Source organism: Jaculus jaculus, chromosome 9, assembly GCF_020740685.1.
Source record: "Jaculus jaculus isolate mJacJac1 chromosome 9, mJacJac1.mat.Y.cur, whole genome shotgun sequence".
Lineage (NCBI taxonomy): Eukaryota > Metazoa > Chordata > Mammalia > Rodentia > Dipodidae > Jaculus > Jaculus jaculus.
In genome coordinates this window covers 118,143,005-118,156,685 of record NC_059110.1, presented here as the reverse complement: position 1 = coordinate 118,156,685, position 13,681 = coordinate 118,143,005, and the positions used below count along the sequence as shown (strand labels likewise).

General features: G+C 48.6%; 1 protein-coding gene across 5 annotated transcripts in view; it reads right to left on the bottom strand.

Annotated features, from left to right (window-relative positions):
* Positions 1 to 13,681, bottom strand: part of Slc38a10 (solute carrier family 38 member 10) — a 54,231-nt gene that overhangs the window by 23,586 nt on the left and 16,964 nt on the right. For all 5 annotated transcript variants that reach the window (XM_004655719.2, XM_045159108.1, XM_045159109.1 and 2 more), the window contains 5 exons: positions 13,021 to 13,164; positions 11,875 to 11,999; positions 8,502 to 8,604; positions 5,384 to 5,566; positions 874 to 985 (listed from right to left, as the gene is read on the bottom strand). In XM_004655719.2, the coding sequence (XP_004655776.2) occupies positions 874 to 985; positions 5,384 to 5,566; positions 8,502 to 8,604; positions 11,875 to 11,999; positions 13,021 to 13,164 (667 nt within the window). The remainder of the gene's footprint in view (positions 1 to 873; positions 986 to 5,383; positions 5,567 to 8,501; positions 8,605 to 11,874; positions 12,000 to 13,020; positions 13,165 to 13,681) is intronic.

Sequence of the window (13,681 nt, the reverse complement as noted above, 5' to 3'; positions counted from 1 at the left end):
TGAACAAGGGCACTACTGCAAAGACTGCCTGGGTGTCACGGAGGAGCACAGGACCCACCCTGCCCCAGGGCTATCCCACCACACCAGCCCCTACCCATATCATCTCCTGCACTCTCAGATTTGCCAGAGCAAAGTAGCATGGGAGCTTCTGTGCACTTATCTTTTCCAAAAGACTGAAGTCTGGAAGGTTCTCTAAAGACCACTCATCTTTAAAGGGCCAAGCACAGGGATTTCCTACCAAAATCTGATATTGGTTCCACGTGGCCTTAGGACACACTGCCTGTCACTTGGAGAATGACCTATTGTCTTTTTCTAAGATGTATGTAAGCGACAAGAGCTACACTTTGCCAGCTGGGGGTAGTAGCTATTTCCAGGAACCTGGAGAGACAGCCTCTGGGGTGGGGGCTGGTATGTCTGATGACAGTAAGCTCGACTGGTATGCTAGAGAAGGTTGTGTTTGGACAGGGTCAGCGCTGCCCAGGCTCTTCAACGCTCCTGAGGTGCCCGTGGGCAGTTTCAATAGTCACAGTAAGGCAGGAGTAACTCTTCAGCCATTCTCTGCAGAACTAGGCTGTGTCCCACCCTGCAGCCTCTGCCCAGTGTAACTTCTCTGGCTTCCACACACTTGCAGTTCCATCACACTTGCTATCCCCTGCCTTTCCCTACAGGCTAAAGGGGAAAAATTACCTGGAAGTTTCTACACTTTTTTTTAGGATACCAGACAAAATGGCATGAGACTGTGGGAGTCTTGGATATATGCAAGCATGACACAGGAACACCTCTGGGTGCCCCATGTAACAGCAAGAATGGAGCAAAACTAGGGGCAGAAAAAAAGGTGGCAACACTCACTGCTGGAGTGGCTGCCCACCTTACCATTGGGGATCAGGATGCCGCCGACCATGGTTCGGAACACCACCGAGAGGGTTAGTGCTTTAAACCGGAGTGGGGGCATGTAGCCTCCAGCAGCAAAGGTTCCATCTTTCTGCTACAGGGAAGAACACAAAAACAGTTTTTAAATGACTAACATCCTCTACCATTCTCCTGTACAACAATACCACTCAGACTCTGCCAAATGTACCAGTCTCCATGTGGGGCCAAGGAGGAGCTCACCTGGCAGATGACCATCACTGGCACTATCAGATTTGCTTGAACAACTATAATGAGAGCCTGCAGAATTCCAGGAAGTCATGAGTGCTTTTCCCCCAGGTACAGACTGTAACTCTTACAACTCTTGTTTTAAAATGTTAGCACTGCACCTTTACCATTTTCTTTTTGTCTTTAGCGCAAAGACATAAGAGAATCTTGAAAAAATAAACGCATGAAGTGCCGGGCATGGTGATGCATGTTTTTAATTCCAGCACTCAGGAGGCAGAGACAGGAGGATCGTTGTGAGTTCAAGGCCACCCTGAGACTACAGAGTGAATTCCAGGGCAGCCTGAGCTAGAGTGAGACCCTACCTCAAAAAAAAAAAAAAAAAAAAAAAAAAGCATGAAGTATGGACAGCCAATTAGTGACTCCATAGGGAAGACTTGCCAGACCCGCCAAGTGACATAGCTTCTCCTTAGTCTGTTACTTCAGAATGCAAGCAGAACACATATGCACACACACGCATGCACATGCACACATGCTCATCTGTTACTGCTACCTACAACAGAGGCAAGATGAGCACTTAACAATTTCAAAGTTCAGGAAGGAAGGAAGAGGAAAAGTATTCAGTGGTACACAACCCAGCACCCTGGCCTCACACTCTATGCCCAGGGACACAGGACACTCATTTCAGGTGTGCTGTGTTAGCACAGGCAGAGGGGTTGGCCTTAGACTCCACCTGCCCAAGAGTCCCATACTGCCTGGCTGGGCTCCTGGCTCTGCCATTCACGAGCCCCAACTGAGGGCCTCCATTTCCTCTCTGGCAACAGAACCATTTCCTTGCCTGACTACTGACCACCACAAGCTGACATACAGGATCCACAATGATCAGCCCCAGACTAGGAACTACCAAACCTTCCAGAACCAAGACTTTCAAAGCAGCTGGTTGGTTGGTTGGTTGGTTTTTTTAAGGCAAGCCTGACAGACTGGTCCCTTTTTAATGAGAGTGAGAAAGAGAGGGAGAGAATTAGCACACAAGTGCCTCCAGCCGCTGTAACTGAACTCCAGGTGCGTGCACCACCTGGTACACACAGGTGACCTTGTGTTTGCCTTGCCTTGTACAGTGGCTTATGTGGAATGTGGGGGGTCAAACATGGGGCCTTAGGCTTCACAGGCAAGTGCCTTAACTGTTAAGCCATCTCTCCAGTCCATCAAAGCAGCTGCTTTCAGAGTAGATTTTCATGTAGGGCTGAGGCAGCTGGAGCTGGCACCTCTTAACTGAATTTAGGAGGACAGTTTATCTATGGCGTAAAAGTTACTAACTCAGGAATCCTGATACCAACACTGGAAGTTTAGCAAGAAAAGTTTGAAAAGCAGCAGCAGCAGGGGAACTGCATGCACACAAACAGGAAAGAGATGGCAACACAGGGGAATATCCACATGAGGAGAAGGGATAACAAGGACAGGCTTCCATGGAAACATGGGGACAGGCTCCCAAACATCCACTGAAGACACAGGAGGATGAAGGGAGAGGGCCACTGTAAACAGACATACAAATCTGTGTGAAGAAAGGATGCAGGTGAGCTTTCTTAATACTTCATTTCATTCCACTACTGATTTATTTTATTTTATTTTAAAAAAATACATTTTATTTATTTATTTGAGAGAGAAAGAGGCAGAGAGAGAGAGAATGGGCACATCAGGGCCTCTAGCCACTGCAAATGAACTCCAGATGCATGCATGCTTGTGCATCTGGCTTATGTGGGTCCTGGAGAGCTGAACCGGCATCCTTTGGCTTTGCAGGCAAGTACCTTAACCACTAAGCCATCTCTCCAGCCCTTTTTATCTTTTTTTAAAAAATTTATCTGGTTTTCTTTAACCTTGCAAAAACTGAAAAACAATGTGTTCCATTTTAAAGCACCAATACTAGTGTCAATGTGACATGTATATTTCATGTTCACACCCAACAGTGAGAGATGGACTTTAGTAACCCACAGGTAAAGGTGGAACGGGGTGAACCCCGTGGCCATATGAGCTGGCCTAGCCTTTGCTCTCCTCCCAAGGGACAAGGTCTTAACTTCTAGCTCACTTGGCACCCCGTTACTTAAGTTCTAGCAGAAGCAGACCAAGTGACAGCACATGAGAGGCATTTGGGTCCTGGGGCTGGGTGTCTGTTATCACTGTGGCCCATGCAGCCTAAAGAAAGAAAGGAGACAAGAACTCCAGCACTGCCATGACTGGGTGCCTAGCCATGTGGACAAGGAACCTTCTATCAGCTGCTTCTGAAGCCTGGAGTAGTCATATTCTCCAGGCTGCCTCTGGACTCTCTTCTCTGGGACCATGAATTCTCTCCCCTTGCCCTAAGTGAACAACCTTGTGCCCCTCGTGATCAGGAGTCCTATCCAATAAGATAATCCAGGCTCTAAGACCTCAGGCCTTGGGGTAGATGCCATCACAGAGAAAAACCCAGCCAGTAAGGGCTTTCTTGCAAGGATCAGAATAGAGCAGTGACCCCTCTGCTCAGCCAGCAGGAAGCTGAGACTGGCAAGAGCTCAACTGTGGGTACAAGGAATACCATGTGGACCTTCTGCTGCTCATGTGACAGCAGAAAGAGACCAGAAGAGCCTCTGGCTTCTGCTCCTCCCTGTATCTCTGAAAGCTTCCTGTGAAAGACTGAGCCACTGTCTCTATGACACACTACAACTCAAAAATCTTTTTTTAGGTCTAGAGAAATGGCTCAGTAGTTGTCTGTCTTTCTTACATACACAAGTAAAGAAAGATAGAGGAGCTGGAGATATGTCTTAGCAGTTAAATGCTTGCCTGTGAAGCCTAAGGACCTCGGTTGGAGGCTCCATTCTCCAGTACCCATGTAAGCCACATGCACAAGGTGGCTTTTGCATCTGGAGTTTGTTTGCAGTGGGTGGAGGCCCTGATGCACCCATGCTCTCCCCCTCCCTCCCCCCCCCCCCCGCCGTTCTGTCACTCTCAAATAAAAATAATCAAAAAAAACTTTTAAAGAAAGAAATAAAGATGGATAGAAAGATGGCTTAGGCACTTGTCTACAAAGCCTAAAGACTCAGGTTCAATTCCCCAGGACCCACATAAGACAGATGCACAAAGTGGTACATGCATCTGGAGTTTGTTTACAATGGCTGGAGGCCCCGTGCCTATTCTCTATCTGCCTCACTCTCTCCTTCAAATAAATACTTTAAAAAGGAAGGAGGGCTGGACAGATGGCTTAGCGGTTAAGCGCTTGCCTGTGAAACCTAAGGACCCCGGTTCGAGGCTCAGTTCCCCAGGTCCCATGTTAGCCAGATGCACAAGGGGACGCACGCGTCTGGAGTTCGTTTGCAGAGGCTGGAAGCCCTGGCGCGCCCATTCTCTCTCTCTCCCTCTATCTGTCTTTCTCTCTGTGTCTGTCACTCTCAAATAAATAAATAAATAAATAAAATTTAAAAAGGAAGGAAAAAAAGATAGATTTTTTTTTTTCAAGGTAGGGTCTCACTCTAGCACAGGCTGACCTGGAATTCACTATTTAGTCTCAAACTCATAGAGATCATCCAACCTCTGCCTCCTGAGTGCTGGGATTAAAGGCATGCATCACCACACCTGGCTTTAAATTCTTGTTAAATTATCAAGTTATTTTATTTCCTCAAGTGCTGGCAATATAACCCAGGACCTCATACACACCATGCAAGCACACCACCACCAAGCTACACAAAAGTCACTCAAAGTAAAGAGACAGCAAGACAAACCCAGCCAATGGGTCTCATCTTGATTAATACCAGCCAATGAATTTGAATCTGTCCCCACTGCAGCCTCCCCAGGATTACTCTGTAGTAACTCCATTTCCCACTTGGGGCTGCAAGCATCAGCCTTGGCAAGTCCTAGAGATGGACTCGGCTGCCTATATACCTGGTGTGGCCTTGAGGCTGCTCTTTGGTACTTGAGGCTGATGTAAAAATGCCTTACTTGGGGGGCTGGCGGTATAGCTCTAAAGTAGAGCATTGTGTGAGGCCCAGGGTTCAATTCCCCCCAACCAAAAAATAAAAAAAAAAATAAAAGACTCCATTTTACTTGGGCATGGCATCACATGCCTATAATCCAAGCACTCAGGAGGCAGAGACAGGAGTAGCTTGAGTTCAAACCTAGCCTGGGCTACATGGCAGGCTCCTTCTCAAAATAACTCAAGATTTCACTTCAAACAAAGTTTTCTTATTTCTAACTAGGAAAAGCTCTACCTATTACTGCTCACAGACATACAGAACCAGCACAAGCCAAGGGAGGAGGACCATACCTGCTGCTCAAACAGCAACGTGTTTAAGGCCTGTCTGCATGGCAGGATCATCATGGGGAAGCCCACGGCCACAGACATCACAAAGCCCACACGGATCATCTCTGTCACCAGGTTGGAGGGGAAGTGCATCAGCACATTGCCTGCAGTGGCATCGGTGAAACTGACGTAACCGAAAAACCCAACCTGTCAGAAGAGAAATAGCAATGTGGCCAGTCCAGTCGGCCTGGTGCCTATCATAGTGTTTGGGGGTTGGCGGGATGATGCCCCTTCCAGAGGAAGTTGGCAGATGAGTCACACTCCCAAGGACAAAAGCACTACTCAGCTCCTCATCACAGAACATGATAACCAGGAAGTGAAATGCTTAAGTGAAGCATCCAATGTAGCTTCCACAGAGCTATGGGCAAGGAGAAAATGGAGCTGCTCACATAGAAAGGACATTATCAAGGGCTAGAGAGATGGCTTAGTAGTTAAAGTGCTTGTCTGCAAAGCCAAAGGACCCAGGTTCGATTCCTCAGGATCCACGTAAGTCAGATGCACAAGGTGACGCATTTGTCTGGAGTTTGTTTTGCAGTGGCTGGTGGCCCTGGTGCACCCATTCTCTCCCCTCTCCCTCTCAAATAAATAAATAAATAATTTTTAAAAAATAAAGGAAGGAAGGTATCAGAATGTCCTTAAGCTATTCACATCACAGGACCTTTTTTTTTTTTTTTTTTTTTTTGAGGTAAGATTTCACTGTAGCCCAGGCTGACCTGGAATTCACTATGATAGTCTCAATGTGGCCTCGAACTCACAGCGATCCTCCTACCTCTGCCTCTCAAGTGCTAGGATTAAAGATGCGTGCCACCACGCCCAGCCTGACCATTCTTAAATATATGATTTCAAAACTTAATCACAGGCTACATAGGGTTTAAACAGGTGCAAACCTGTTATCTAAGCACTCAGGAGGCTGAGGCAGGAACTACCTCAAATGTGCAGCCAGCTTGAGCTATACAGTAAATTCCAGGCCAGCCTGGACTATACAGTGAGGCTCTGTCAAAGAGCAGAAAAGACCCAGTGACCATGCAAAAGAGTGCTGCACACACAAGGGGAACATGAGCCATAACCTGAGCAAATCTGCATTCTTATTTAAAGACAACAAAAGGGCTAGACATAGAAGGGCACACCTATAATCCTAGCTCTTGGGAGGTGGAGGCAAGAGGATCATGAGTTCAAAGCCCACCCAGGCTTAGTGAGTATGAAGCCAGCTTGAGCTACATAGTAAGATTTTGTCAAAAAAAAAAAAGCCAGGAAGAAGACTGCTGTGAGTTAGAGGACACTCTGGGCTGCAGAGTAAGTTCCAGGTCAGCCTGGGCTTGAGTGAGATCCTGCCTCAGAAAAAGGGGGTGAGGTACTGGAGAGATGGCTTAGCATCAGCAGTTAAGAAGCTTGCCTATAAATCCTAAGGACAGGACATAGACTCAATTACCCAGAACCCACATAAGCCAGATGCACATGGTGGTGGATGCATCTGGAGTTTTGTTTGCAGTGGCTAGAGGCCCTGATGTACCCATTCTCTCTTTCTCTCTCTCATATATAAATAAAAATAAAATATTTTAAAAGGGAGGGACTGGAGAGAGAGCTCAGCAGTTAAAGAGGGTTGCCTGCAAAACCTAATGACCCAAGTTCTATTCCTCCACACCTACATAAAGCCAGATGCACAAAGTAGCACATACATCCAGAGTTCACTTGCAGTGGCTAGGGGCCCTGGCACGCCCACTCTCTGTGTCTCTCTTCTCTCTACCTCTCTCCCTGCTTGCAAATAATTTTTTTGTTAAAAATGTATTTATTTATTTACTTATTTGAGAGAGAGAATATGGGCATGCCAGGGCCTCCAGCTGCTGCAAAAGAACTGCAGAGGCATGCACAACCTTGTGCAGCTGGCTTACATGGGTCCTGGGGAATTAAACCAGGGTCCTTTGGCTTTACAGGCAAATGCCTTAACCACTAAGCCATCTTTTAACCCAAAAATAGGTAAATAAGTGCATCGATAAGACTGGAATAGGTGCTTACATAGAGTTCAGGGTAGAGTACTTGCCTTGCATGCAATGAAGTCTGGATTGGAAGCCCAACACTATATAAATTGAGCATAATGACAAGCTCCTATGATCCTGGCACTCCACAGGCAGAGACAAGAGGACAAAGGAGTTCAAGGTCATCTTCAGATATATAGTGAATTTGAGGCCAGGCATGGGCTACATGAGATCCTGCCTCAAAATAAATAAATAAATGGTATGATTGAAAGAAAAAAAAAACTATGTTTATGAGTTGGAATTTGAAATATCGGTCTGATATGACACACTTCCTAATTTCTCTTTAAAGGGCACACCAACATTGTAGCAAATTAACAATAGAGAGATGACAAGCAGGTGCCCCAGTTAAAGTAATCTAGGGGGCTGGAGAGATGGCTTAGTGGATATGTGCTTGCTTCTGAAGCCTATGGACCCCAGTACCCATGTAAGCCAGATGCACAAGGTGGTGCACGTATCTGGAGTTTGTCTGCAGTGGCTGGAGGCCCTGATGCTCCCATTCTCTTTCTCTCTCTCTCTCTCTCTCTCTCTCTCTCTCTCTCAGTCTGTCACTCTCAAATAAATAAACAAACAAAATACATTAAAAAAAAAAAAAGTAATCTAGGAACAGTCCTACTGCTGAGATGCCCAACTCTTCAGACTAGAAAGTGTCACCACAGCTGGGCAAAGTGGTAAACACCTGTTAACCTAGAACTTGGGAGACAGAGTAAGAAGATCCCAAGTTTGAGGCCAGCCTGGTCTACATAGAAAGTTCTAGATCAGCCAAGGCTACAGAGAGGAACCCTGTCTCAAACCATCAAAAAGGTACCAACACAGGCCAGGGTAGAAGCAGCTAACAGGGTCAGGGCCTGAAATCAGAACAGATCTGCTCTGGGCAATCGTCCCAGCAGTGCACCACCAGACACTGGTATGGGGAGGGAGAACCAAGGACACACCTGTGACCTGACAGCAAGCGTCACAAGGGTCTTGAGTGACAGGTGCTTCCCGTAGGAAGGAAGCGGTGTCCTGTGCTAATCTGACTCAGGAGAGGACAGGTTGTGGAGGGCTCCTACCATGATGTAGAAGGCAGTGACCACATTGAGGGAGGAGGCAAATATGGAGCTCATAGTCTTCACAGATGGCTCGTCCAGGCTGTCATAAGTGGGCAGGACCTGGCTGTGTGAAAAGACAAGAGAATCACAAACAGACTCTACAGATCCTTGCCCAACCCTCTGGACAGCTCCCAGGAACACCTACCATAGCAGCCCAGATGATAAGCCTACAGCACTTCCTTTCAGCAAGATTCTCCACACATCAAGATTTATAGCACCAAGATTAGTAGATTTGGTGATGGTAAGGATAACAGTATGAGGCCAATCAACCTATACCCCATGATAGGTTCCATGTGGACATGTCACAAGTGCTATGAAACCAAATGCCCTATGTGCCATGAAGTGCAAAGCACAGCACTGAGAATAAAACCAGCTGTGTTAAGGGGCATGGATAAGGAGTAAGCAGGAAGCCACCACAGCATGGCTGTCATGGGATGGGAAAGTTAAACAAACCCAAGTCTGGCTGGCCACAGTCACCTCAGCTCCGCACACAGGTGCAGAAGTGGGCACAAACAGGGAGATCGCCCAAGCATATTTCCCAACACATGGCCTCTCGCCTGCGTGATGAGAAAACTGGCATCTGGCCTACAGCCAGAAGTGTGGTGCTTCTGGGCAAGTGGGAGGGACCCAAGTCACTAGCAGGGCAAGGATGCAACAACCTCATAAAGGCTCTCTGCAAACAGTATGTTGTGACCAGGACAAAAGGCCCAGCTAAAAGCAGCATGTAGGGTATGAGCAGCTGTCAGGGAAAGACAGAAGAGGAGGAAGAAGGCATGGCAGGGGCAGTTCAGGAAAGGATGAAGAACTAGGCTACAGCAGAAAGGAATCTGGTGGCCCTACTTCAGCACTTTCCCCACAACTGCCGTACCCTTCCAGGACAAAACTCAAAGGCACAAGAGAAACCAAGCTGGGGGCTGGGGAAGCAGGTGTGTACATATAGGAAATCAGCAACCAAAAGATAGCACAGGGATCAAGGGAGCCAAATCACAAAAACTCATCGAAAAACTTAAAGACAGATACCCAAAGTTGATTAAAAAAAAAGCAGACAAGAGCTGGAAAGATGGTTTAGCAAGTAAGGTGCTTGCCTGCAAAGCCTAAGGACCCATGTTTGGCTCCCGGATCTCACATAAGCCAAACACAAAAAGTGACACATGCACAAGGAGTTTGATTACAGTGGCTGAAGGCCCTGGCACACCAATTTTCTTTCTCATTTAAAAAAAAAAGGCCAATCTGTTGGGCTTGCCTCAAAAAAAATTGTTTTTTAATGAAGGCAAGAAAAAACCAGGCATGGTAGTGCATACTTTAATTCCAGCACTCAGGAGACAGAGGTAGGAGGATTGCTATGAGTTCGAGGACACCCTGAGACTACATAGTGAATTCCATGTTAGCCTGGGCTAGAGCAAGACCCGGCCTTGAAGAAAAAAAAAAAAAAAAAAAAAGGCAGGCAAGAAAAACTGAGAAGACCTGGCCAAGTGAAAGCTGACACGTCTGTCCACCCTAGACTCACAGAACACTGTCCCTCAAGCCAACATCAGCCCAGGGAGCCACCACAGCAGCAGGCTAGGAGGAACACTCCTGCACAGCCCCAGGGACACAGGAGAAAAGCTGACATCAGAAGTCACTGAGCCCACCCAGTACTCTGGAAAATAGTTCCAGTACCAGTTCCTCAGGACTGCCCAGGCCTCTGGTTAGAGTACAGTCCACACCAGGGGGCCTAGCTTGGATGAACCTGTACCAGAGTCCCAGTCCCAGAGAACATGTCACATGTCAATGGTTCTGTCCTTACATAAATAAATATACATATACATGTGTATATGTGCGTGTGCATGTCACACACGTACACGCACGCACACACGCATGCATCATTGCCTAGGACACTGAAGTGGCTGTGTAGAAAGGAATGTATCTGGCATATAGGATGGACAGGCAGAAAGGCCAAGCCATAGGCTCCTCTCCAATCCTGACTACATACCCCCTCTCAAAGAGCATCTCTGGGGTGCCAGCTTAGACTGGGAGTGAGAGTCTCCAGGTGAACATGTCCCATCCAGACTGTTTACAGCACAGCCAAATCTCCGGGATCAGAACGGCAGCTCTGTGTAACCCAAGACTCATTGACCACGAAGTAAGATCTAAAGAACCAGATGGTGACAGCAACAACTATCCCAGGCACAAGGCAGGGGCCTGGCTGGCACCCCAGCTGGGGCAGGGCTTCTGCTGCAGGCCACTGCAGGAGGGAAGAGCCCTCTGCCACTGGGCCTGGCAAACACTAGTGCTTCCGGCCTAGGGACGGCATACCATGCAGCACAAGGGGTGTGGGCAAGTCTACAACCCCAGGTCCTACTGGGAGAGTGCTGAAGGCTGTGGTTAGTGAGTGGCATGCTCCTACCCTCCTGGAGCCCGCAATTTGCCTTAAGAATCAAGCCCACAGATGTGTACTGGCTGCTACGTGGCCACCAAAAGAAGCCCAACCGCAGGCTTCTTTTCAAAAAAAGCAAACATGAAGACAGAAAGGACAACTGGTAACTAGGTACACAGTACAAGAATGTAACTTCTGTCACAAATGATAATAGGGACATTAAACAGCAAGGCTGGAGCACGTTCTGATAGAAATAGAGCTGCCAAGAGGAAGCCGGTAAGTGGGAAATGACGATTTGGATCTCGCGTGTGGGTGTAAACACAGCAGTGTGAGCAAATTTTCTCTGTCACATTAGTTTACGGTTGGCACAATACATGCCCACCAACACCACGGGAGGGCCCACTCTGCCAGCCCCTCTGCACGACCCCCCCCCAAACTGATGCCCCTTTCCCAACCACGTTGACTGACGCCTCTCTTTTGAGCCAGTTATGGTTCCTATCTGGGCACACGTCACTAACTCCTGTCACACTGGTAGGTGTGGTTGCTGCGATGGCGGCACCACCCAATCTGCGTTCACAGAGCCCTGTGCCAGAGGCCGTCCACACAGGCCTCAGAGATGGCCCGGCAGCCTCTAGTCAAGGTTTGGGCAACTTCCTTTTAAGTATTCTCAAAAGAACAGCTTAGTTCTGGCAACACTCGGGACTCTGCCATCAGATGGCTGGGTTGCTGTTGCACCCAAAAGCCAACTCTCCTCTCACAGGAGCTGGCAAACTATGTGCCTTCACCAGCTCATCCCAGCAAGTTTCCTTCCCAGTTAATACAGAACACCCCCTCTTCCTAGAGGGGACAGGCCACACTGAACAAGACCCATTCCCTGGTGGCCAATAACAAGTGACTCAGGAAATGACAAAACCAAAGACTCCCATCTCCACATCTCCTTCCACCCCAAGCCCCACCTATCACCTCAGTGCTACTTACGACTGGCAGGCGAAGGACATGCCAAAGATGGGAATGCAGCGGAAGACACCCTCCCAGCGGACATAGCTGACCCGCTGCAACCACTGTCCACTAAAGAGGCCATGCTTCAAGGAGGACAACACGATCTACATGGAGAACAGAGCAGGACACAGGTCAAAAGGCACTGTACTTGGCCTCACTGGAGGGGAGGCAGAAGGTGGCACACAGCTCTTCTCTCCACACCGCAGCCAGCTGACCCTTGCAAGTGTAGTTGGGGTCTGCCTGGAGGGACAGGAGGACCTCCCACCTTGCCTGGTTCCCTGTCCCCTGCCCTGGAGCACTTCAGTCCATGCCTGAGGCTAGTGGGATACTGCTGAGTGGTGCACCAAGTTGCAGAGAATTTCTGTATGTGGCAGAGCAACTCCCTTGCAAGGCCTCAAACATGGACCCAGCCCCAGTGTCTGTCCTCAGTTACACAGAGCAGCTACCCAGATATGGGCTCGAATTTCCTTTCCTCTCTTGGCCCTGGACCAGGCCAGATAGTCGTATTTCAAGAGTTCACCCCTCTGAGGATGCAACTGTCACTGACCCTCAGAGAGTTGAAGAACCCTAGCAACCCATGGCTGCAACTAGTACCCTGCAGCCCACGGCAGCTCAAGCCGTCTGCAGTCACCTGTCCCTTCCCTCCGGAAAGGACACCTCTTCCCTTGCCAGCAATGGTGGGTCCTGGGGGCTCAGCGGGGGCCAGGTGGTAGAGCACTGAGAGTAACAGGCCTCCACGGCCTCAAGGACTACTCCACACCACCTTCCAGGCTACCCCTCCATAGACTCTCACTTAGAAATATGACAAATGACTTCCATGCAACAAAACACTGGCATCACATGTTTGGCCACACTTCCCACGTGACAGATCTTTCCATAAACAGACACTACATATGCACTTCCCGGAGCCTGGGTAAAGGGACGATGGTCTCTGGGACCTGTGTCTCCCTCTGTCCAACTGCCCCTGCCCATGGTGCTCTCGGCCAGGTCTCTGGGTCTCCACTTCCCTTTCCCATCGTCCTCCATGACAGAGCTGGGGGCTAAAGCACACTCAGGCACAGAGCCTCTATAGCCCCATGGAAGACTGAGTTGCAACTAGCCCTCCATGGTACATATGGGGCTCACCACAAACATGAAGACAGTGTAGAAGAGAAGTGCCATGGCACTGAAGGACTGGATGGAGGCCATCATGTTCCTCTGCAGGCTGAGCGGGAGTACAATGCACAGGGACACCACGAAGAGCAGGAACACACGGAAGTTGCCAGTTACCTATTAAGAGAATCAGCCGAGTTCCCAGTGCCACTGCAGCACAGGAGCTATTAGGGGTGGGGACAGGGGGAACACACCCTGAGGCCCAGAGGCTCAATGACAACAGAAGCTGGTAAGGCTCAAGGATGGCATGCTTGCTCTGAACACTGTTCTCTCAGGGCACCGAATGTCTCTAGTCCCTGCATGGCCCAACCCCACAATAAGACCAACTGTCCCCTTTACACAGAGACTATAACAAGAGTGGTTGGGGACCTGTGATATCATGGGCATACAGTGCATGTCTAGCACCAGTGGGGCAGGTAGAATCCCAAAGGAGCCCAACCACTTTATGTGACTCAGAGATGACCCTGCTTCAGAAGAAAATTCTGATGTAGAAAAATCAATCACCAAACTCCAATCTGGCATTTCCCAGCACACTAAGGTCTGAGGGTATCTAACATCTAACTCAGCCTCAGTCAGCACGTCTGACTTCCCGGTTCCTTCTTCATAGCACACTGCTCTGGCTGGAGATGATAAG